The sequence below is a fragment of the Tachyglossus aculeatus genome, chromosome 8 (assembly GCF_015852505.1).
Source record: "Tachyglossus aculeatus isolate mTacAcu1 chromosome 8, mTacAcu1.pri, whole genome shotgun sequence".
In the NCBI taxonomy this organism is placed as follows: domain Eukaryota; kingdom Metazoa; phylum Chordata; class Mammalia; order Monotremata; family Tachyglossidae; genus Tachyglossus; species Tachyglossus aculeatus.
In genome coordinates, this window is record NC_052073.1 from 21536057 (window position 1) to 21561391 (window position 25335).

At 43.6% G+C, this 25335-nt stretch overlaps 1 protein-coding gene across 3 annotated transcripts in view; it reads right to left on the reverse strand.

The window, feature by feature from the left end:
- Nucleotides 1–25335, reverse strand: part of MYT1 (myelin transcription factor 1) — a 130220-nt gene that overhangs the window by 36646 nt on the left and 68239 nt on the right. For 2 of the 3 annotated variants that reach the window (XM_038750428.1, XM_038750426.1), the window contains exons 5-12: nucleotides 17011–17073; nucleotides 14614–14861; nucleotides 12032–12961; nucleotides 10266–10400; nucleotides 9091–9181; nucleotides 5827–5940; nucleotides 2778–2992; nucleotides 464–669 (exon numbers count right to left, since the gene is read on the reverse strand). In XM_038750428.1, coding sequence (XP_038606356.1) covers nucleotides 464–669; nucleotides 2778–2992; nucleotides 5827–5940; nucleotides 9091–9181; nucleotides 10266–10400; nucleotides 12032–12961; nucleotides 14614–14861; nucleotides 17011–17073 — 2002 coding nt within the window. The remainder of the gene's footprint in view (nucleotides 1–463; nucleotides 670–2777; nucleotides 2993–5826; nucleotides 5941–9090; nucleotides 9182–10265; nucleotides 10401–12031; nucleotides 12962–14613; nucleotides 14862–17010; nucleotides 17074–25335) is intronic. The other variant, XM_038750427.1, reaches the window with a different exon arrangement.

Genomic DNA, 25335 nt, shown 5'->3' on the forward strand with positions numbered 1-25335 from the left:
TCCACTGTCTAGATACAAGCAACTCTTAAGTAGCCATGGTAGCCACAGGGAGAGGGATCACTCAGTCAAATGACATCTGCAGAGAATGCAAAAGTTTCATTTTACTCTGTTCTCTAACCCTATGCAGAGCTGCAAAGTATGTGCTGAACTGCCTTACTTCCGCTCTTTCTCTTTTTATTCTCCTCTCCTTCCTTCAGGTGAAGAGGCTTTGAGGGGCAGGGAAACGCCTAGGAGACAGATGATAGAAGGGAGGAAGACCAAATCATTCAACCTCTGAAGAACTGAAAGTGAACTGTTTTAAAATCAGTATACCATGCTTGCATGTTTGTCAAGTCTTAGTTTCTTAATTCAAGAGCTCAGAGTATAGTGCATGAGCTCAGTAAGAACAACCTACAAGGAAGGAACTCTTTGTTCACAAAGGCATGTTCTTCAACTTTTTCTGTCTTTCCAGCCCTAGACTTACCTTACTTGGTAGATCCTGCTGCTTAGTACTGAGATTTTCAGGCATTTCCCAGCAGCGGGTGGAGAGATTTAAGATGGCGGTGGCAGCCATGTGAGCAGCCTCGGCATCATGGGAGTAGTCGAAGCCTGCAGAAGAAGATGAAGTGCTCTTCACATAACTACTGGAGGGGCTGTGCCTGGGGGAAGAGGCCTTTGGAAAAGGTTTGGCTGCAAAAAGGGAACAACACCGGGCTGATATACAACTTAATAATCAGAAACAGTGGCATATAAATCAGAAGCACCTGACTTTGGGTTGGGATAGTTTGCTTATTTGGTGAGATGGTTAAACATACTGGACCAGAAGCTGTTCTGGTGGAGCATGTTTGAGAGTTGACTCAGCTCTCTTGAAAGCAAAGTGTCTCTAAGCATTCTGCTAAACAAACTGTTCTCATTGCCCTGATCCCAGAATGTTTGAGTCAGTCACCTTTAAATCCTTCATGGAGAATGATGAAGAACATGGTATGTTGGACACTATAGAAAAATCCTTGTGAGGCCATGCTTAAGAGGCCACCTACTAAGAAGTATTTGAATAGGGGAACCCTTCTAGCCATCTGTAGGAAAATCTGGAACAAACAGACAGAACCTGGAAATTAGACTGTATCATACAGGTACATTTAAAGCAAAAGTTTCTCAAGAGGGTTTTATTCTATTCAATTTTTTTGTTGCTGTTACATTAAGTGATAGTCAGTGCCATGATGCATTTGCATCATTATTGCTTTAAAAGTGTGCTGTATGAACAATGTAAAAATTAAATTGTTATATTTTTGTGGTAATGACACTGTAGGCATGAAATTGCTTTCAAATAGAAGAGATGGACTATTTCTTTGTAATTATATCCTATGTTGAAATTAAGAAATAAGTCTAAGTGTCTAAAAACTCACCACATCTAGAATTCCCTTTTTTCTCCCTTGATTAGGGCCCCCTTATTATTTTAATGGGAATTAAGTGTGTGTTTGCCTAGAAGCTAACACCCCAGAGGAGATGCTTCCTTGAAAATAAGTTCTCTCAATGAATGGGAGGGATTTCCTCCCAGCCAGCCACCCTCATATTAATTTGGTATTTGTAATTAACATGTCAGAGCCCCCCCACCCCCCACCCGCTTATTCCTATACATTTCTGTCCAGCCTAATCCATGTTTGTGAGGATCAGAGGGTCCATGAGCAAAACCTGACAATATGCACGGGAGTGAGATGCCAATTTCAATTTCACACTGTACCCTCAATGATGCTTTTCCATTTCATAAGTATTTCCAGTGCTAATGGACTTGCAATCAGCAAATTAGTAAAATAAGTGACGAGAAAAGATAGAAGGGATTATCCTACTGGGTTTGAGGGAATTATTTTTGTCAGTACAATTACCCTGAAAATTCTTTGCTAATATTGCAAATAACACAATCTATTCAGCAAGAGAATCGCTTGTGCAGGGAAACAAATTACTTTTCCATCAGCGCTAACCCAGGATGACAGTGGCAGTTGCGTTCTCTGGCCTCCATCCAATTTCATTGTCTGATCTTTTACAGATTTAGTGCTGTAATAAAAGGGAGCTTCCATTGTAGTGTACCAACCGGGATGCTTTCAAGCATGAGCACTTTTTTAGAGAGCAGCTGCATCAGGATTAAACAGGACTCTGAAAGTGGGATTAGCCAGGAAGAGAAAGCCCTCTTGGGGCCACCGTCTTCAGCGAACCATTTTCCTAAATCTTTATATATGTATGATTTTGATGATGCTTTGAAAAATGGAGGCAGCATAAGCTTACCCCCTGCTAATGAACTAGAAGGTTGGAACTACATGGAAAACTCACTCCCTCCATCCCCCCCAGCCCACCATGCTGGTCCACAGTTGGGTTCAACCAGAATTTCTGAAATTCAATCTGCCGGCACAGCATAATCCTTCTACCTGCATGTCCATAATCTGAAGGTGTACGGGGTGATTTCATTTTATCCCTGCATCTTACTCCAGTGCTCTTGTCAGCTCAACCAAATGGCTGGGCCGATATGGAGATTAGCAATTTGAACCACGGGCCCTATGGGACCTAATGGGTTCTTCAGTAGACATCAGTCTAACAAGGAAATGGAACAGATTCATTTATCCCAGAGACAGAAAGATTTCTTCTCATAGCTGGAGCCAAATAGGCAATCTGGAGATAGAGGCTTTGGCTTCTCCCCATCTCACCCAGCCCCAACCAAGCCAACACTCTTGAGACCCATCATCCCATGACAACTTGAAGAGAAATGAGAAGGAATTATTGAGAATGATCCCACTCTCTCCCCAACTTACATTTAAAGGCTTTAGGTGAGGTTTCGCTAGTCTGAATCTTTGGGGCAAGCATGCGTTTGCCAAAAACCTGAGCATCAAAACTTGCATAATCGAAGGTGACCTTGGAGTACTTCTCCAGCTCCTTGGCCAGGTTGGCCCTTGGTGTGGCTGGGACCATGTTGGGCCTGTAGCTCCCATACTGAGGAATCTCCAGCTGCTTCACGAAGCACATAGGCCTGTAAGATGGACAATAACACAGAGATCAATGGCTTGGCACATGAAGTTCCCCCTGGGTGGCGGTAAGCCTCTTGAAGGCTTAGTATAGTGCTCTGCACATAGTAAGCACTCAATAAATACGATTGAATGAATGAATGAAGGCAAGGGGAAGAAGAATCTGTGACTAACAAAATTTTGCAAGTCCATCATGCTTAGAGAAGTGACTTGCATTTTGCTTTAATAACCAAGCCTGCTTGGTTTTAAACTTTTTACAGATTTAGTGCTGTAATAAAAGGGAGCTTCCATTGTAGTATACATATATTGTATGTATACATTGTAGTATATATATATATAATATATATATAATATATATATACACATAGATAAAGATTAATAACCAATCTATATAATATATAATATAACCAATCTCTATATATGTATATTTACATATATAAAGATTAATAATCAATAGCCTTCTTGGTTACTGGTGGGAAAAATAGATAGGTACCCTGACTCACCATAGGAAGAGCAGCAGAGGCCTAGTGGAAAGACAGCAGGCCTGGGAATCAGGGCACCAGGGTTCTAATCCCAGCTCTGCCACTTGTTGGCTGTGTGACCTTGGGCAAGTCCCTTAACTCCTCTGGGCCTCAGTTTCCTTATCTATAAAATGGGATGTCAAAACCTAGTTTCCCTCCTACTTAGACTGAGTTCCATGGGACAGGTACTGTATATGACCTGATGATCTTAAATCTAATCAATGGAATTTATTGAGTGCTTACAGTGTGTAGAGCACTATACTGAGCACTTGGTGAAGTAAAGCACAGCAGAGTTAGTACATGGGTTATGGGCCCATATGGAGTTTACAGTCTACTCCAGCACTTAGTACAGTGCTTGGTACATAATTCACACTTAGCAAATGTTATTATTATCATTATGATTATTACCATTATCCCAACTAGGCAGTAGAGAGACTTCCAGTTTGGACTCACAAACTCTTCCTCCCTGAAGGCCAGTTTAAAAGAAGTACTCAAAGTTCTGGGAGGGGTGAGGGCAACTCCAGAGCTAGAAGCGTGCACATATACTCTGGGTGAGGGTGAACTTTGGACTAGGGGATGCTTGTTCAAACTGATTAAGGCCCACCTAGGACCCATATAATTTCTGATAATGAGGGAGGATTTGCAGGTGTCAGATACTTCTAAACCAACAAAGACGCAATTTCTGATGGGTGTTTCCTTAATCCTGATTTTAGAGGTCTTGCGCTTCCTCAAATCTTTGAAGAGTTATGGGGTCCAGAGCCCCAGCTAGCATTTTGATGGAACTCTTCTTGCTCTTTACTACAGAAATAGAATGTTAGGGCCATATCTTCAAACTAGGTGAATTCTTAAATAGGAAACCTTTTCAATTCCTAGTTTCCCCTCAAAATGAACTCAGAAGGAGACTCCCTGCAATGCTTTGCTGGACAGAAAGTTCTACCATGCTAACAGTTTACACCATTTGGAGACATCTGCCACGATGTTTCCATTGTAGCACCAAGTGTCCACATTAAAAAGAACTTGTGGCACAAAGGAATCCAGAACCTTCTTGGTAGGGGCTCATCCAAATTGAACTTCGAGTTGATTCTACCCCAAGCAAGACATCATCGTAGCTGCCAATATTGGGTTGGGGTGTGGGGTGGGGTTTGTCAAAGAACAAGCGAGATTTATTAGAATGAATCACTCATCCATTAAAAGATCTTCCTTAGGAATTTACTTTCAATAATGTCTATACCCTGAAAACTTTTTGTAATAACACTGTGAATCTGCTCCCTAAAAACAAAAGCTGGACCTCACCAGGGTTAGAAAATTGGGCAGAGGTGGCAATGGGCAAGTATCCACAAGCCACTAATAAATGTTCTTTCTCTGGGCTGGATTTACTGCAAGTTCTTCAGTAGAGCTGACTAGGGGATGAGATGAATTAAAACAGACTGAAGTTCTGAGGACCACCTACCATTTCTCTCTTGAAATGACTGACATTCTGGCTTCTCTTTTATGGGACCAAGGCTCTCCTATGCTATTTGGCTCCGGTTGTTAGTTGTAGCCCTGCCCCTCTGCAGAAAGATCCCGGTCCCCACAGGAACGAGAAAAGCAAATCCCCAACCACCTAATGAACTTCTAAAATCATTTCCAACTGGCCAGACCTCAACACATCAGATGCAAATTCAGGGTGGAAGAAGGGAAATGGCAGTGAAATGATTTCTTGGCTGTCTTTAACGAAAGGGAAGGAAAAGAGATCCCTCTTGCCACGCCAATGTACTAGCAATAATTCTCAGGCAGTTTGCATTGTGGTGTAATCAGCATGAATGCCTTTTGCTGCACTGATGAAACCTTTTGGCCCATGGCCTCAGCATTAATTGATGCTACAGAAGCAATTCATTGTCCTGTCTACTCTCCCTGGGATCATCAATTAAGTCTCTACCCACCTCCGAGAGACCTATGGTTGTACTAACAGGCAACAGCGTAGACTGGCATTGTTTGCCAGCAACATACAGATGGATCGATCACAAGGTAAGTATAGACAACTCTAAAGTCACAATATTTGAAGATGATGCTCTTCCCTGAGCCATTTCTGCCCCCTCTCAGTGGAAAGAGCGCAGATTTGGGAGTCAGAGGTCATGGGTTCTAATCCCAGCTCTGCTACTTGTCAGCTGTATGACTTTGGGCAAATCACTTAACATCTCTGTGCCTCAGTTACCTCATCTGTAAAATGGGGATTAAGACTGTGAGCTCCACGGGACAACCCCAGTGCTTAGAGCAGTGCTTGGTACATAGTAAGCACTTAAAAATACCATCACTATTATTATTCTCAGTGAACTTACCTGAGTATCCGGTCAGAATTTGAGCTGCTCTTGGGTGGATCGCTGGGCTGTGGCTGTTGTTTCTCATGAGATTTGGCTAGTTTTTCAGCAGCGGCAATGGGACAACCAGACAAACTATGGAGAAGGGAGAAGGAAAAAGTTGGAGCAGGAACCAAAGGGAGAACAGCCCCATCAGCTGAGACATACTCAGAGCCAGTCCCAAATCTGATTTTTGGTGAGCTGTTAAGTAGTCAGGCATCCTGAGTGATTTTACTCTGAAACAAAAGTTCATAAACTCATGGCAAGCTCAACAGCATGTCAAAAATACTGATAAACTAGGCCAGAACTGCTGCAAAGAATAAGCAGGAGAGATTTTGTTTGCAGAAATGCTGAACAATTAAGAACATCCTAGTTGAGGAGCAGAGTGGGCTACTGGAAAGATGACTAGCCTGGGAATCAAGAGGCCTGGATTCTAACCCGGTTCCACCACTTGCCCAACCTGCTGTATGACCTTGGGCCAGGCACTTAACTTTTCTGTGCCTGAAGTTTTCTCATCTGTAAAATGGAGAATAAATATCTGTTCCCTTTCCTGTTTAGATTTTGAGCCCCATGTGGGACAGGGACTGGGTCCAATCTGATTATCCAGTGTCTAAACCAACTTAAATAGGAAGTGCTTAACAAATGCCACAATTAATCATTTCTTCCACCTTTCTAATTTTAACATTCATTCATTGATTCATTCATTCTATCATATTTATTGAGCCCTTACTGTGTGCAGAGCACTGTACTAAGCACCTGGAAAGTACAATTCAATGACAGAGACAATCCCTGCCCACAACAGGCTCACGGTCTAGAAGTGGGGAGACAGACATCAAAACAAGTAAACAGGCATCAGTAGCATTAATATAAATAGAATTAGAGATATATATTCACATCAGAACAAGTAAAACAGGTATTAATATAAATAAATAGAATTATAGATATGGACATATATACACAAGTGCTGTTGGGGGGGAAGGGTGTAAAGCAAAGGGAGCGAGTTGGGGTGATGGGGAGGGGATGGGGAGCTGAGGAAAAGGGGGGCTCAATTTGGGAAGGCCTCCTGGAGGAGGTGAGCCTTCAGTAGGGCTTTGAACAGGCGAAGTGAGATGGACGGACAGATGGATGGACGGGCATTTGGACAAATGGACATTTGGATTTGGATTAAAATACTTGTTTTCTCTAATCCTTATACTGTGCGCCCCATGTAAGGCAGGAATTGTGTTTGGTTTGCTTATGTTCTATCAACCCCAGCACTAGTACAGTGCCTGGCCCATAGTAAGTATTTAACATATACTACAATTATCATCATTATTATTATCTGGCTAAGATTCCCCAGATTCCCATTACATCACAAGCTGCACACATGCATGCTCTCTTGCTGATGGTTTGTAGGAGGAACTGAGCTTACAAGGCTCACTCTAGAAGAATCTAGATGATTCATCAATCAGAACAATTACCTATTATCACTGTACCAGGGAAAAATGTAACTTACTATTGAATGCCAACTCACTTTCTCTCACGATGCATACTTTTAGTATCTATTTTGTCTAGAATGCTGTTATGGAATGAGGGAATACATCATTCAGGATAAAAAACGATGGTGATATAAAAAAAAAAAACCTTTTTGGTTGGTCCTGGCCAAGGTTTGTCTTATAAGTGAGTTTTTCTTAATAGAGGATTTGTCAGGAACATATTCCCTGTGTTATAGGAAAACTGAGGGCAGCTAACTGAGAACTAGTGTAGCTCACATAGCCAAAGGTTTGGACAAGCAAATCCTCTTGAGTTGGGCTATCTGAGACTGGCATGCCCTATATTTGATTCAACTGTCCAAACTTTAAAAAGTAGCTGAATGAGCCAGAATTCTGGATATTTGACTTTCCAGTCAACCTCCACCAAATAGGTTTCAGTTGGCCTGGGTTTTGTTTAGTGCCCAGAGGTGTGGGTGTAGGGCTAGGGGCCAGGGTGGAAATTCTGAATTATAATGGGCCCCAGGTCCTGCCTGAGAAGTTAGTCCTGGATCTGAGTTCAGAAGAAACTGACAATACAAGAACCATCTTATAGATTTAGATTTATGTGAGGGTGGAGGTTAAAATGAATCCAAACCATGGTGTCCATCCTGCTATACATCTTCCACCCCCTGCCAATCCCAACACGTAGCCACAGATTCCTTCTAAAATCCCAGGGGAAACATGATACAGATTAGGTGAAGGGTCTCATTCATTTTTGGAAACCACCCTCCTTGACACAGAGTCCCTCTCCCTTCTGGGTCACCTATGTACTTGGATCTGTACTATTATTATTATTATTAATATTATTATTGAATCTGTATCCTTCAGGCACTTGATATTTACCCTACCCTCAGCCCCTCAGCACTTATGTACATATTTGTCATTGATTCGAATGTCTGTCTTCCCCTCTAGAATATAAGCTCCTCATGGATAGGGAACATATCTACCAACTCTGTTGTACTTTCCCAAGCACAATAGTACAGTGCTGTGCACATAGTAATTGATTGATTGATTATTTATGATTTACACTGAGTTTCCAAAAATCATAAGGTGGAAACAATTTCAACTGTGGGTGAAGTTTGCATTGTCCCTGCCCCAACCCTCCACTACATCCCACAATGCTACTCAATAAATCATATTTATTGGACACTTACTGTGTCTAATATGGCACTGTACTAAGCTCTTGGGAGAGTACAATATAACAATATAGCAGAGTTGGTATACACGGTCCCTGCCCACAGACTTTAATATAAATACATTATGGATATGTACATAATTGCTGTGGGACTGAGGGAAGAGTGAAGAAAGGGAGCAAATCCAAGTGCAGGAGCAAATCCAAGCCCTGACACACCACAACATTGCTCTCTCTTTCTGCTTCTCCTCATCTTATTAGGCTAAGGGAACAGAAGCATCTGCCTGCAGCAAACACACACCAGACCCAGAATCCTATGAAAAGGAGAACACAACTCATTAGACCAGCAGACTGGTTTCTTTTAAGTCACGAGCAAAGGGAGTAGCCCTGATTTCCACAGTACTTCCTGATTTCTTCGTTCTGTTTCAATCAATCAATCAATCAATCGTATTTATTGAGCGCTTACTATGTGCAGAGCACTGTACTAAGCACTTGGGAAGTACAAATTGGCAACACATAGAGACAGTCCCTGCCCAACAGTGGGCTCACAGTCTAAAAGGGGGAGACAGACCTGGGGCCTTTGACTTGCAGCAGCAAAAATACCTTCTGTGAGTGTTGCGGTTGCTGTTGACGTGGCCTTGACCTGTGCAACCTGGAGTGGGGCATTTCAAGACGTTCTCATGCATCGCCAGGACTGGAAGTGTAATGGGAAAGGGAGACAAAGAGGAGAGAACGTGAGCCTGATTTTACCGGTGGAGGCAGGCAATCAAGTCTGTTTCCTGATCAGTTTACGGGAAGGGAACCAAAGAAGAAAGGATATCATTCTGATTTGTCCACAGAAGGGTACGAATTACAAGCCAGGGCTGCTTGGGAGAGCGGTAAATTAGCATCTTTGGGGGGAACAGTCACCTGCCTTTCCTGCCAGCTGATTGCAATCCAGTTTCCCCAGTCATTTGGAATCATGCCTCCTCATGCCAGGTATCTAGTAGTGACTGGAATCATAGCTGCCTCGCTCTTGTCCTCATGACTCATCTTTGTTTCATTCCTTCCCACCCCCTAACGTCAATCTTCAGGATTAAGGTTTCCTGCTACAGTGACCTTAAATGTGAAGAAAATAATTTTCTTTGCCAGGCTTCCTTTGAAAAGCACACAGCTTGCTTTGGGTTGGGGGCCAGGGAGAAGGAGAGAGCAGGGGAATCAAGCTTGAGGAAAGATTACTGTCCTTTCCTTCCCTATGTGGTCCTTTGGCCACCCCGGTCCTCCATTTTCTCTATCTCGGAGTTTATTGCAGGCTTGCAATCTTAGAAATTACAGATAAGGCCGTTTTTGCCATTATTATCCCATTATCATAAATGTACAATATTGGATTGTATTTATATTCATGGTGCATTCTATTTGGGCCTTAGGTCCAAATAGAAATTTGATCTATATTAAAAAGCAGTGTCCAAGCTAATTCCCTGGATATTTGAGGACTCACAGGCAGGTTATAATTGTGCGGATGATGTCTAAAGTACATTAGATGGAACAAGTCCCTTGCCAGTTTGGACACTGTTTGATTTGGACCTCAAGGCTAGTTCTAGGGTCTAGGAAATCATACCTTCTTTTCCTTCCTTCCCCCATCATTAGGGCCTGTTGTACCTACAAAAACTCTGGTCTACGCATTGTCTACTCAGCTTCAGGGAATTCTGATTCTGGCTGAACCAAGCACCTTAATGGTAGAAGTCGGGAGCCTTGGGTCATGGCAACTCCTAGCTGAAACTTGCTGAAGGGTTACTCACTCTCTGGGGGGATTCTGTCCTTGTGGGGACAGCCAGATAAACTCCGGTGGTGAGGATACAATCCCGTTACGTGGCCGGTACCATCGCAACCCGGGGTCGGGCATTTGATCTCCCGTTTTTCAGGCCTTGAAGGATCTAGAAAACACAAAGCAAGAAATAACGAGACTCTGAAGAATGTATTCCTTTGTGTGAAAGCAAGGAGCAGCAGACAAAACATTCCAAGTTTGGAAAGTGGGTAAGCAGGACAGAATCAGAAACTGCTACTAACACAGAGTTACCAGGAAGAGCAGATACAGCATCGCTCAGATGGGAGCACATCTGATTTGGGAAGGGAACAAGGGCAGGGCATTGTTTTCCAGAGGCCAGTTCAATCAAACTTCTTTTCCAACCTCGGTGGAAATCAGCTGGCAAGACACTTCTGTGACTCAGTCAGCATACATGGCAAGGCAGGGAGGGCAGAAACTGAGCCAATAAACAATCTGAGCCAGAGGGCTGGAATTCTACCTCCTGAGGGGAAGAGCTGCAGAGAGCACTCTCTCTGGTCATTGAGACCCAGGAAAATTATGCCAGGCTGGAATACCTGGCATACACTTTCTGTGACTTATCCTGCCTTCTGAGGCAAGCCAAAACCAATCAGTTGAAGTATGGCCTGACTGTTCCTCTTCTAAACCAACTCATTAACATCCTGCAAAGCTCAGCCTCATGGCTAGGTGGAACCACTTCTGCCTGCAACGTCAGACCCTTTGAGCTGAAAAGTTTTTGACTGGAAACATTTGGGGTCCCACATTCTGTGGGAAACTAAGAGGACCAAGGGTGCACTGACTCAGCAGAAAGGAACATGATGCTGTTCTTCCCTCTTGTAGGATTCCTCTCCTGCTGCTGAAGGGAAGAGGGAAGAAAGGCAGTAGCGTATCCTGGGACCTCCCTTAACCTAGGTGCAGCTCCTCCCAGATTTCACTCTGAGGATTAAAATGGCAGTTCCTAAAGGTCTGTACAAAGTGTCAGGGGAAGACAAATGAGTTACTCTGAATTATTACAGCTCAACCAAGGTCTGCATAACAGAGATTATCTTCTGAACTAGTGCTCTTCTCGTCTACTTTTCAATAAGCAATACCATAGATAGGGCGGCAGAAAAACAGGATTCCTTCCCCTTTTACCCTCCCTCCTGGATTAGAACACACACACACACACACACACAAAAAGCAACAAAACCAGAAACACAATGCACTGGCCTCTTCAGTGAATTAACTTCCAGTGATTGACAGCAATGATAACTATCACAATCTAGGAACATGCTGGCCTGCACCCGGACAGATTATGGCCTAAATGCTGCCCACTCATGGCAGCAACATTGACTTGCTACCAGCTGGGGTTGTAGCCAAATGGCTGAATTAGCCCAGTCTCCCATTACTAATCCTCTGACCACCCACCACCCTGAGCTCATTTCAATCCTCCGGATGGCTTCTTTTGGAAGCATAAGAAAGAAGTGGCCTTGGTCTTTCAGCGTTATGATGCATGTGTTTGGAGCATGGCTTATGCTGGAGCTCTAGCTAGATGCTTTGCTTACCAACCTAGATAAGGTTTTTTCTTAATCTCCTGCACCAGATTGCTCCAGTGGGAAAGAATCTCCTCCTCCTATCACAAAGGCAGGTTCATCTATTTTTCATGGGACAATTAGCAGTAAAATTGAGATACTTTTACAATGAAAAATCTACACAAGGAAAGGAAGGGGGTGAGGAGGCAGGGGGACAACTTCTCTGCGCTACCTTTGCTGTAGTAGTTTTTCCGGATGGTCTCCAAAGGTTTGCTTTGCTTCTCGTCCGCCTGAAACTGCTTAACATGCTCCCCAGGGAGGCGGCCGGGCTCCCGGACAATCTTAACCTGTTCAGCTTTCAGCGCGATGGCCTGTTCCAGCAGGCCCAGGTTCCCCCTGGTCATCATGTCATACATTTCGGACTCGTCCGTCACCGCGGATTTCTGGGAGTGCGCATCGTCATCCTTGTCATCATCAGACCGGACCTCCACAATGACCGAATACTCGGGCTTGGGACTGAAACGTCCCGTGCAGTGACTCTTTTGAGTGTCCTGGGAAGCAGAGGGTGCTTCTTCACAGATCACCTCGGGAGCTGGCTCCTCTTCTTCTTCCTCCTCTTCCTCTTCCTCCTCCTCCTCATCTTCGTCCTCATCCTCCTCCTCTTCTTCTTCATCCTCCTCCTCCTCCTCTTCCTCCTCTTCCTCTTCCTCCTCCTCCTCCTCCTCCTCCTCCTCCTCTTCCTCTTCCTCCTCCTCCTCCTCCTCCTCTTCGGCCTGCAAGGCTTTCTGCAGCTTGCAGGACTCCCCACAGTTCAAGCCTTCCCTGTGTTCCAGGCACACCTCTCCACTCCTCTCACTGGTGACCTCGATGACCTCCTCTGCATCTTCTGTCTGGATGAAGATCTCCTTGTCACACTCCTCATCCATGCTGGCTTCCCCTGCCTCCTCATGGACCAGGTGCACAATGCTCGTATTGGATTTATGGGCCGGTCCTTTGCTCTCTGGCAACTGGCTCTCGACAGCAAGGGTTTCTTCCGCTATTTGGCCCAGGTTTAAGAGAGAGTTGGCAATGATTTCTTGATAGCTGCTATAACTGCCCTTGGAGGAACCAGTGGTACTGGTGGCTGCATTCTGTCCATAGTGGGATTTTTCTGGGCTTCTTCCTGTGAAGAAGCAAGAGATATGAAATTAGTAACAGTCTCTATCTCCTCAGCACGGCAGGACTTTGAACATGTTCCTGTAGACTGTAAACTCCCTCTAGGCTGTAAGCTCGTTGTAGGCAGGGAATGTTTATTGTTGTATTTTACTTTCCCAAGTGCTTAGTATAGTGCTCTGCACACAATAAGCGGTCAGTAAATACTATTGAATGAATTCAACAGGCTGGATTTCTGGGCCTGGATAATTGAATGCAAATAAATCAGTCTTGAGAAGAATTTTCAAAAACCATTGAGTTCACAGACATTCGACCTGATCCACATCTTGTTTGCATCAACCCCATTCACGTTGCCCAGCGTTTCCCCCCTTTCACTTTCCAGTTTTCTGGTGGAACCAAACTGATGACCAAGGAGTCATAAACAATGGATGGGCCTCAGTCTAGTCAGGAAGATTTAGGACCCAAAGCCTGGGCGGAGGAATGGGTTACAGTACTATACAGCTTGCACAGTGTCCCTTGCACCCTTTCATCTCTAAGAACTGTGTTCCCACTGAGGCAATGGGTGCAACAAATAGGCAGCTGGGGCACTGTGATGTTAACATAATAAGTTATATTTGGTTTAAGAAAACCAATCCCAAAAGGCAAAAAGGGTTAGAAATAATAACTTTTTTAGGCTCCTTGCCTGACTTTCATTAGGCTGGCTGCCAAACAGCACCTAGGATTTGGGGAAGTGGGTCAGGGGCTGGTTCTATCCCTGTTTCATATCATTCCTTTGGATTGATTCGATCTCACAATAAAGCATTTTCCTTTTGTTAACATGCTTCACATAAGATGTGTAAATGCACCTTTTTCCCTCTGGGTGGGTTGTGGAGGTGGGCAGGGTATTTCAATACTTTATTTCGGAACCATCTCCCTTTTGCATCACCTATGCATTTGGATCCTCACCCTTTAATAGTCACCCTACTCTCAGCCCCACCGCATTAAATCCATAATTTATTTTAATGTCTGTCTCCCCCTCTAAACTGTAAGCTCAATGTCTGTCTCTCCCTCTAGATTGTAAACTCATTGTGGGCAGGGAAGGCATCTACAAACACCGTTATATTCTCTCAAGTGCTTCAAACGGCACTCTACACACAAATAAGCATTTAATAAATTCCACTGGTTGATTGTTTATGGTTTGCATTGAGTTTTGAGTTACTGATTGATCACAGTCTATAGTGACTCGCAAAAATGGAATGTAAATGTACAAAGGAGGTCGTCAATTGCGATTCTACAAGTGGAGAATCAAGGCAGGCCATACTCAGCTAAAGCAGCAGACCTGCAGAGAGGGTCTTTGACCTTGCAGCCTCAGTCTGTCTGTCTCTCTCCCTCTCTTCCTCTCTCTCCCACTCCCTCTCCCTTTCTCTTCCCTAGGGTGCCTCACTGAATTCTCAGTGAAAGAAAGCTCTTGTCTTTCAAGATGGGATGTTTGTTCCCTGGCATTGGAGAGCTAGCAAATCATCCCAGAGAAGAGCAGCCTCTCTCCTTTCCAAAAGGACTTTTCTGTTGCCCTTTCATTGGGTTACACATTATTCACAGTGGCTCTGATTCTTCCCTATTAACACTAAGTGCCCTTTATTCAAAATGTTTAACCAAAGTTTTCAGGAAAGAACAACAAAGCACCTTCAGCTGGCTCAGGGCTATGAATCTCCTCCTGTTCTATCGTTTCAGCCTCTTCCTCTTCCAAAGTTCCTTCCGACTCCTCCGAGACAGAATCCTCCTTCACCTCGGTCTCCTCACTGCCGTCACTGTCCACATTGTAGCCTTCATCGAGGGCCAGCTTCAGGGGGTGGGATTTCCTCTTGGACACCAGGTTTTCAGCCTCAGCATCCTGAAGTTTCCGCTTCTTAGCTAGCGGGCAGCTCTGTAAACTGGAAGGGGAAAAAAGACTGAGTTCATCACGGTAAAATCAACTAGAATCCTAGGATGGAATTAACCCTCAGAGATTATCTAGTCCATCCCACTGGCTCCAGGAGGGAATACACCTAAACCAGCCAAGACAGAAGATAATTTCTCCTACTTGTTTGACACTCCCAAGGAATAGGGTTGTACAACCTCTTGCAGTCACCCATCCCTCTTTGTTGTCAGGAAGTAATAATACTAATAATAACGACTGTGGTTGTTAATAAGACCTTACTTACTCAAGTGCTGGGGTACATACAGTATATGCAGAGCAGATACAGTCCCTGCTTCACATGGGGCTTGCAGTCTAGGTCGGAGGGGAACAGATATTTTCTCATTTTACAAATGAGGAAACTAAGGCACAGAGCAGTTAAGAGGACACCCAGCAGGCAAGTGGCAGAACCAGGATTAGAACCCAGATGCCCTGTTTCTGAGCCCCATATTCTTTCTGCTAGGCCACTTCCTATTCTATTCCTTTAAATCCCATGTGCTACAAAATCAGCCTAGTTCCCCTAATTTTGCCCTTAACAGAGCTCGTGCTATAACACTGAGTCAGCCAAACTCTCTAATTTTATTCTATGCTTCTCCTCATTGTCCCCCTCCCACACCAAGCCCTTCCTTATGTCTATTTGTCTTTCTGGGGCTTCTTGGAGAGCATATTTTCCTTCAGCATTGGTTTCTGGGCTACTGTCCTGGGGAAAAGAAACCCACTGGGAGCTCCAATACACCACGGGTACACCCCTCACGAGACTCCTCTTTCAAATGCGACATGTTTCCCCCTGCCTCAGTTCTTGTTTCAATATGATGCCCCCTATAAGTACAATGCCTTGCTGCTCCTGCAGTGGAAAGAGCTTGGGCCTAGGAGTCAGATGACCTAGGATCTAATCCCAGCTCTGCCATTTCCCTGCTGTGTGACCTTGGGCAAGTCACTTAACTTCTCTATGCCTCAGTTAATTCATCTGCAAAAAGGGGATCCAATACCTGTTCTCCCTCTGTTTGGACTGTGTGCCCCATATGGGACTTGATTAAATTGAATTTACCCCAGCATTTAGTACAGTGCTTGGCACATAGTAAGCACTTAACGAATATTATTATTATTATTAATAACAGTAATGAACAATTCATACAAAAGAAGACTGGGAGACCCCTTTGATCTAGGTCTGAGACCTGGAGAAGAAATAAAAGCTTTATCTGCTAATCAGAAAGAGACCAACTGCAGGCAAGATTTTAAGACCCTGTCCCATGTTCTTTATTAGTAAACTGGTAATAATAATAGTAGTAATGATGGCATTTGTTAAGTGCTTACTATGTGTCAAGTGCTGTTCTAAGCGTTGGAGGGGTACAAGGTAGTCAGATTGTCCCATATGGGGCTCAAACCTTTAATACCCATTTTACAGATGAGGTAACTGAGGCCCAGAGAAGTTAAGTGACTTGCCCAAAGTCACACAGCTCACAAGTGGTGGAGCAGCTCACAAGTGGTGGAGCCGGGATTGGAACACATGACCTCTGACTCCCAAGCCTGGGCTCTTGTCACTGAGCCATGCTGCTTCTCTTCTAGACACCACAGGGCATTAAAATCACAAAGTCCTTAAAGTGATTCTGATGCAAGGAGGTAAGCCCATCCCAAACCTGTTCTCTATGGTCAATCCTATCTGCACTTGCCAGTACTCCCATAAATCAAAAAGGGAGTGGGCTTTCATTTTTTAAACATAAAAAATGCCTCACAAAGTAGAGCAATTTCCCAGCCTAGAGGGATTAGAGAAAAGTTAGTTATCCAATTACAGACCATCAAAAATTTCTTCTTCCTGCACTGGCAGTGAGGAGGAAGTTGGGGAAAGGGAAAAGGAAGAGGAAGAGGTAGAAAAAGGAGAGATGGAGGAAGAGGAAGGGGAGGAGAAAGAGGATGAATGGGGAGGAGGAGGAAGAAGATGAGAAGTATGGGGGGGCAGGGGAAGGAGGAGGAGAAAGAGGAAAAAGAGGAAAGAGGAGGAGAAAAAGGAGAAGGAAGAGGTGGTAGTGTTCTGCCCAGGGTCCTTCTGGATTGTTTCACAGGGGGACCAGGCCATCAATAGCCTTCTCAGTCTCTGGAAATCTTTGGGCCCCAAAGCAAAGTCCTACCTTCTGTGCCGTGCATACTTTCCACGGATATGCCCTGAGCCGTTGCATCCTGGTGTTGGGCAGCTTGTGGGAGAAACAAATAACAACCATCAGGGAATTGTGATGACTTAAAGTCTCCATTTTAGTTGGAGAACCAAACTGTCGGAGAGTGTAGAAGAGTCGGCATTTAAGGAACCACCACCAATGGAGAAAAAAAAAAAAGGGAACAGATGATTTTCTTTAAATAGTTCATCTTGTTCCTTTAAATTCCAACCAAGAAGGGCAGAACGACTGCTTGCAGTTTGCTAAAAATTAATGAAATGACTCACCCCATTTAATGAAATGAACAGTTCATTATAGTTTTATGAGTATGTTTAATTAAAGATCTGTATGTGTAAAAGCAAGTCTTTTGAAACGAGGCTTGGTGATTTCCTTAGCTTGGGCTTTGGTGTTACCACAGCAAAAATGAATGCTTCCATTCTTCCTATGTCATTTACATAGGGCTTGGCAAAGTGTGGGAAAGATGGTCTGTTGAGGCAGAAATCACTAGTATCCTATTCTAATTCAACTGTTGGGTGCACAGAGTGTTCTCAGTCACATTTTGCAGAGGAGAACCTAAGACCTCGAGAGGATGTTTCCACCACTACCTCTGACTTCCGTTTTCAACATCAGGATTGAATGTGGTTTTTGGACTTGAAGACCTCAAGCCTCCCCTTGCTGCCTCTGAAAAATACTGAATGACCCACCTGGCAATCCCGTCTCTTATGATGCTCAACCAAGGGCCCACCCAGAAGTAAAAAAGAAAAAAAAAAACAAAACCAAGGACTTTTTCAGCCCACTCCAGATGCGGTAAGGCAATCACAGCTGGGTGATGTATTAGAGTACATTTAGCAGTCACCATCTGCTTCATTTCCAGCCTGAGAAAAAGACAGAGGAATGGGTGACAACAGTAGAAATTAGGCCTAGAGATGGCACAGGAGGGTAACAATTAGGAAATAAGAAGGGGAAGAAAGCTAATAAAAGCCTCTTGTTTCCAGATCCTTGTCTCACTTCCTCGTTTATGAGACTAGCTGGAACGAGTCAGTGGAGATGTGTAAGGGAGGGTGGTCATTGAGTATTTGATTTCCTCCTGCCTTCATCTCTCTTCAGTCATTGGCCAATGCTGAAATTGGCATCCTGGGCTGACTTGCCCTTTAAAAACATAAGTAGCCATTCATGGCAGCTGAATTGATTAATCAAGTGCCAGGGAGAGGAAGCTTGAACTATCTTGAATTCTGTGTTACCTGTGACAGTCTGTCCCTCCAAGTCTGAACACGAAACTGCAATTGAATCATCATAAAAGCTTCCCATTTCCCTAATCAGGTTCTTTTAAAAGGTTTTGACGCTGGAGCGGACCAGGTCACCCTGCACTCTATTTCCCTGAAATGGAATGACAATTCTAAAGTTCTCCCAACAGGCAGCATTAACTCCTAAACGTTCCAAGGAAGGGGCAGCAAAATACACTGTGTCCAGTAGAGAACCTAATGGAATTTCATTTGATCTCAAACCCACTTGGTCCCAAGGTTAGTCCTGGCCTGAAGTTCTTTCTCCTGTGCATAAATCCCCATTCCCTGAAGCAGGGTTTCAAATGTCCAGATGCCTTCCTCAACTTCCAGGCGTGCAGAGCAAAATAGATGCTAAGAAGCTAAACCAAGCTGGAACATAAATTCAGGATTTCAATTTCTCAAGAAATGGAAATAAGTTTGAAATGTAGAAGGAATTGGCTGGTGGGAAGCTCTTAAAAGATTGCCTCCTGGATTTCCTTGCACACAGAACTGTACTTTCTGACCAAGGGGCTCCAGGTTAATCCACCTGATTGAAATGTTGCCACATATACAATGAAGAACACAAAGAAAACAAGAACCAAGGAGGACTCTTAGGACGTTGATCTCCTCTTATACTTATTAATGTTATCCGGAAAGATGCCAGATCTGCTTTTCCAATTGCAAGGCATCTCCCTCAAAGGCTCTTGGGAGAAAGAACATGTTATACCAGAAACCTATTGCCCATTCCCAAATACACCTCAGCAAGAAAGCCCAGGGTGCTACTGCACTCTCCGACCTAATGGTGAGCTTCATTCTTCTCGCTTTGTGCAAATGATCCTAAAGTCTATTTCAGTTAAATTGCCCACAATCACGACTGAAAGGGATTGCTATACTCAAGTGGTCTAGACATCCTTGAAGTGACTACAGAACAGAGCAAGGGAGCAGTGTTTGGGGTAGCAAAGACTCACTGGGAAAAAAAAAAAAGGTTATTCAGTGTGTGGAACAAGGAAGCCTCTGATGAAGATGTTACTGGCATTTATATGTTCCTCGCCTCATTTCAGGGTGATGCCACAGGAGATAGCTCAGCAACTGAGACAGATTTCAGTTGCTGGTTGTCTTTTTTTCCCATCAGTCTTGTAATATTTCATTTCTCATTTATTCCATCCAGAGCAGAGGGGAGATTTTTGCTCAAGTCCTCTCTGTCCCTCTCTCTATTCTTTGTTCTAATGATTATACCACAAACTGTTTTCTTTCTTTTGCTCTCTCAAGAACCAGCTTTGAGACTTTTTTTTTTAACAAAAAGCTTCTTATTCTCAGGCAGACGATGCCGAGGTTCCAATTAGACGATTAATCGTCCAGTTAATCAGGCAATTAGGTGACAGCTGCAATGATGGCTTTGTGGTGCACTGCACGCTGCCCCTTAAATATGTCACCTGCTTCAATTACCACCTCCACTCATGTGTTCAGCAATAAAACTTAGGGACCTGGAATGCCCAGGGTTTTGTCACTCAATCGCAAAAGCATAAGAGTGTTGGGTGGTTGTGGTTACTTGTACTTGAATCTGGGAGGTGGAAGAGAAGAATTCACTTTGACTACTGGAGGGTTTCCACGTGATATCAAGTGGGTTCTTACTAGCCCCCTCAGGAAAACCCTAGTTTACATGGCAATCAGGTGATTCCAAACTTTGTGAAACTTCAGAGGCCGGCCTGGCCAATAGGTACATCTCCTTTGACATGGCCTTGGTCCCTGGAGGACTCTAAAAGTGCTATGTGGGGTTTTTCATTTGTTGCTACCTGTACCTGAAACTTTCAGAACAAGAGGCTTAGAGCAGTGCTTTGCACATAGTAAGTGCTTAACAAATGCCAATAAAAAAAAAGAGGCAAGACCATCCCCTCCAGCCTCCATCCCAGGCCCTGTCACCCTCACCCCAACCACAGGAACTGAGATAACCTCACCACTGAGATACTGGAGTCAGTGAGGGACAGCACGAGGACTGAAAATGCCACCATTCCCTGCCCACCTCCCTGACGACAGTAGAAGGGAGATGGAAAGATACTTTCCCATCAGTGATCACTGGGGAGACCGTAGCAGTTTCTGAACTAGGTTGGCTGTCTGAAATGGGGAGGTGTCCAGTTATTGCCCCTTCCAGTTAGTGATGACTCTAATACGTTTTACTACTGATATATTTTTCTTCTTCACTAGATTATATTCTCATTGCTCTAGGTGTCTCTCCTTCCTCATTTAAATTATGAGCCCCTTGTGCCCATGTTTTAATTGATTTCATGGAATTGCTCCCAGCATTTAGTACAGGGCTTTGCATACTATAGGCTACTGATAAATGCTAGTAGTAGTAGTAATAACAGTAAGTTGTGGCAACAAATTCAATAGTAAGCTGTGGCCAATGCTAGATGGCCATAAAAGCCAGTCTCTAAAGCTGTTACTTTTTTCCTTCTAAACAGAACCTACGACCCCTTGTACTTTAAGCGGGGAGGGATGGGCAGGGTGTTCTAGAAAGCTGTGTCCATGCTAGTTTCAGTCCTAATCACCAGGACTGGAAAATGAGGTTGGGTCAAGTCTAGAGGATGAAGGGACTGGCACTTTCCAAATCTAGCCCAGTAGGAAACATTTCAAGGCCATAAAGAAGAGTGGAGCAAGGGAGCAGCTATCCAGATAATTCAGAACCAAAATCCCCTCCCTCACCTTAATTATCCCATTTTGTCTATGGAGAGCTGCCCTTGGGCTAGGAAGGATTAGGAACACAGAGGTATAGACTGAAAGAACAAGAAGGGGGTGGTAGAGGAATCAAACAAGTATGGAATTGTAGTAACAAGTAACAGGCCACAGATTAAGGTGAGGTCACTTAATCATGATGAGAATTAAAGGAGAAACCTCTCCCTCATATACACAGATTAAGACTCTAATTCTGTCTCATTTTATGATTTGCATGTTGTTGTCAACATGCATTATGTCGCTGGAGTCACTTTATGAAATTATAGCCACTTTATGTACATTTTGGGGTAAATAATTATGTATGTTACAAAGCTCAGGGAGAAAACTGTTTTGCAAAGCCAAGTCATTTAAGAGTTCTTTCTGGTCTCATAGTTGGGAGAGAATTATTGGGTTCCTGATGTCTTCATATCAAGCCATATTGTCATATCAATCATGTCAAACCATGTCTTCATATCAGACCCTCTAGACTGTAAGCTCATTGTGGGCAGGGAATATGTCTGTTTATTGTTATATTGTGCTCTCCGAAGTGCTTAGTACAGTGCTCTGCACACTGTAAGTGCTCAGTAAATATGTTCGAATGAATGAATGAAACCAGGTACCTAATATTTGTGGTGTGCTATACATCAAGTATCATTTTACGTTCTCGGACTATAAGCTCCTCGCTAAAGTGAAAGCTCCTTTTGGGCAGGGGATATGTCACTTCATTATTATGTACTCCCAAGCACCAATACAGTGCAGTACGCTAAGAAAAAACACTTCTAAATTGGTCTTCACAATAGGAAAAAATGCAAGAGAATAGTTTTGAGATATAAGATTTAGTACTAAGAGATGCAGGATGGTCAAGGTGTTAGAGCTTGGATTTGAGACAACAGGCCTGGAATCTAGTCCTGATTCTACCACTGGGCTTATGTCTGACCTTGGGTAAATCACAACCTTTCTATGCTTCAGCTTCCTTATCTGTAAAATGAGGATCTTGGAAGGGGGAAGACAAATCATTAAACTAAGCGAGCACTAAGTGTGCAGAGAACTGTACTAAGTGATCAGGATAGTTCAAGAGAGAAAAAGGGACAATTCCAGTTTATTATTGTGGTCTTTTTATACTCAGAATGATACAACAAACCCAAAGAAGATAACAATAATAAGGAAACAGAAAGAACATTTAAGATTTTATATTAAAAAAAATTCCAGAAAGAATTGGTTTATATTTGACCAGTCCCCCAATTATCTTCCCTTACACTTATCCTTGCCCTCTAGACTGTAATCAATCAATCAATCGTATTTATTGAGCACTTACTGTGTGCAGAGCACTGTACTAAGCGCTTGGGAAGTACAAGTTGGCAACATATAGAGACAGTCCCAACCCAACAGTGGGCTCACAGTCTAAAAGGGGGAGACAGAGAACAAAACCAAACATACTAACAAAATAAAATAAATAGAATAGATATGTACAAGTAAAATAAATAAATAAATAAGTAGAGTAATAAATATGTACAAACATATATACGTATATACAGGTGCTGTGGGGAAGGGAGGGAGGTAAGATGGGGGGGGTGGAGATGTAAGCATGCAGGGAGCTTGCCTACCAACTCTGTTGCTCTGTACTCTCCCAAGTGCTTAGTACAGTGCTCTGTTCACAGTAAATGATCAGTAAATACCACTGATTAACAGTCAGTCATTTGTATTAGGCGCTTCCTATGAGCTGAGCACTGTACTAAGCATTTGGGAGAGTACACTATAACAGAGTTAGTAGACATGTTCCCAGCCCACAACGAGCTAACAGTCTTGAAGATGAAACCCAATGCAGGTATCGACAAGGTATTTTCCCAGCCTGTACTCTCTTCCTAGGTGACACCGTGGGGTTAAGTGGACGGTGACACCTTTACTACTTAGACTGGCATGCACTTTGCCACCTTCAGAGAATAGCTACTCAAGGTTTTCTGGAGTCTAGAATTTCGTAGTTACTAAATCGTGGCTCAGTGGAAAGAGCCCGGACTTTGGAGTCAGAGGTCATGGGTTCAAATCCCGGCCCCGCCACTTGTCAGCTGTGTGACTTTGGGCAAGTCACTTCACTTCCCTGTGCCTCAGTTACCTCATCTGGAGAATGGGGATTAAGACTGTGAGCCCCCTGTGGGACAACCTGATCACCTTGTAACCTCCCCAGCGCTTAGAACAGTGCTTTGCACATAGTATGCACTTAACAAATGCCATTATTATTATTAATAAATGATTTCTAAATCATAACTGTTGCATGTAAAGATAAAATTTGAAAACACATGGGAGCAAGGATCCCTTTAGGACACCAATTTTAGAAGCCTATACGGACTTGGCTTGGCTCACCAGCTGGGATAGGCTGGTCCCGCCAAAAAAACTTGGCCAGTTTTGGGCCAGATTCCTATCTCCCTTCTCTGTGTAGAGATGAGTTTGGGCCAGAGATAATAATAATAATAATGATGGCATTTATTAAGCACTTACTATGTGCAAAGCACTGTTCTAAGTGCTGGGGAGATTACAAGGTGATCAGGTTGTCCCATGGGGGGCTCACAGTCTTAATCCCCATTTTACAGATGAAGTAACTGAGGCACGGAGAAGTTAAGTGACTTGCTCAAAGTCACACAGCTGACAATTGGCGGAGCAGGGATTTGAACCCATGATCTCTGACTCCGAAACCAAGGCTCTATCCACTGAGCCACGCTGCTTCTCACAGATGTCAAAGAACAGTAACTGGAGAGCTGTTGAGCATGGGTTGAACATTCTCACATGGTCAGTGGACTTCACGGGCTGCTGGGACTTCAATTCCCAGCAACCCTCAGGGACTACCACCCAGGCATGAAAACACCACATAAGTGTGGTGATCACCTAGGATTCAAAGACCCAGCTGAAGCATTGGCCTGGACTGGGGCTGGAACCATAAACCATCATTTGGACCAGAAAAATTCATCCCATTTTTTATGGCATTTGTTAAGAGCTTCCTATGTGTCAGGCACTGTTCTAATACTGGGGTAGATACAAGATAATCAAGTTGGACACAGTCCCTGTTCCATGTGGGGCTCACACTCTTAATCCCCATTTCAGAGATGAGGTAACTGAGGCCCAGAGAAGTTAAGTGACTTGCTCAAGGTCACGAAGCAGACAAGTGGCAGAGCTGGGACTAGAACCCAGGTCCTTCTGATTTCCAGGCCTGTGCCATAGCCCATGGAGGACTCCACCCAGATATGCCTTCCTTTCCTTTTCTCTGCCTTCAGAGGCTTCCACATGGGTGCCCTGTAGTATTTAGTTATCATCAAAATCATTGTCAATTGTATTTACTGGGTGCTTACTGTGTGCAGATCACTGTACTAAGCACTTGGAAGAGTACAACAGAATTGATAGACACATTCCCTGCACAACGAGCTTACAGTCTAGAGAGGAAGAGAGACATTAATATCAATAATTTAGAATATATAATTTATAGATATGCTTATAAGCGCTGTGGAGTTGAGGGTGAGGCGAATATCAAATGCCTGCTCAAGTACCACAGAAGTAACACCACGTGTGCAGATGTGAACTTACTTTGTCCAGCATGATGTTTGTTGAGGTGAGGAATAAATAAAGACCACCTGGGGATTTGAGCTACTTACAGCCCATCTTGTCGCATTTTGTGATTTGAGGTGTAATCCCTTGTGAAAATTAACAAATCCCATGTCAGAGCTGCTTTTCCCTCCCACACAAAAAAACTGCTGTGTGGAAAGGAACACCATCATCCCGCTCCTGCCAAGGAAAATCCCCACCCTAATAATAATAATTATCGTACTTGTTAAGTGCTTACTATGTGCCAAGCAGCACTCTAAGCGCTAGGGTAGATACAAGTTAGTCAGGTTGGACACAATCTCCAGCCCACATAGGGCTCACAGTCTTAATCCCCATTTTACAGATGAGGTAACTGAGGCCCAGAGAAGTGAAGTGACTTACCCAAGGTCACAGAACATACAAGCGGGAGAGCTGGATTAGAACCCATGACCTTCCAACTCCTAGGCCCGTGCTCTATCCTCTAAGCCATGCTGCACCCTATAGCTCAGGAAAGTTGTGTGTTCTATTGTGCCGAAGATTATGCTGGGGTTTGTATAAAGAATTACCAAACCAGAGTACCTGTGCTTAACTAGAGCTTAACTCTCCAGTGAATAAAATTATAGTTTTTATTTTAAATGAACAGAGGACACTCCATTTGGAAAAAAAAAACCTAGATTTTTCTCTCTTTGGCTTTCAGACCTTGTCATACAAATCCATTTATATGATTAAGATTAATAAACCATCTTGTTATTGAGAATGATGATTG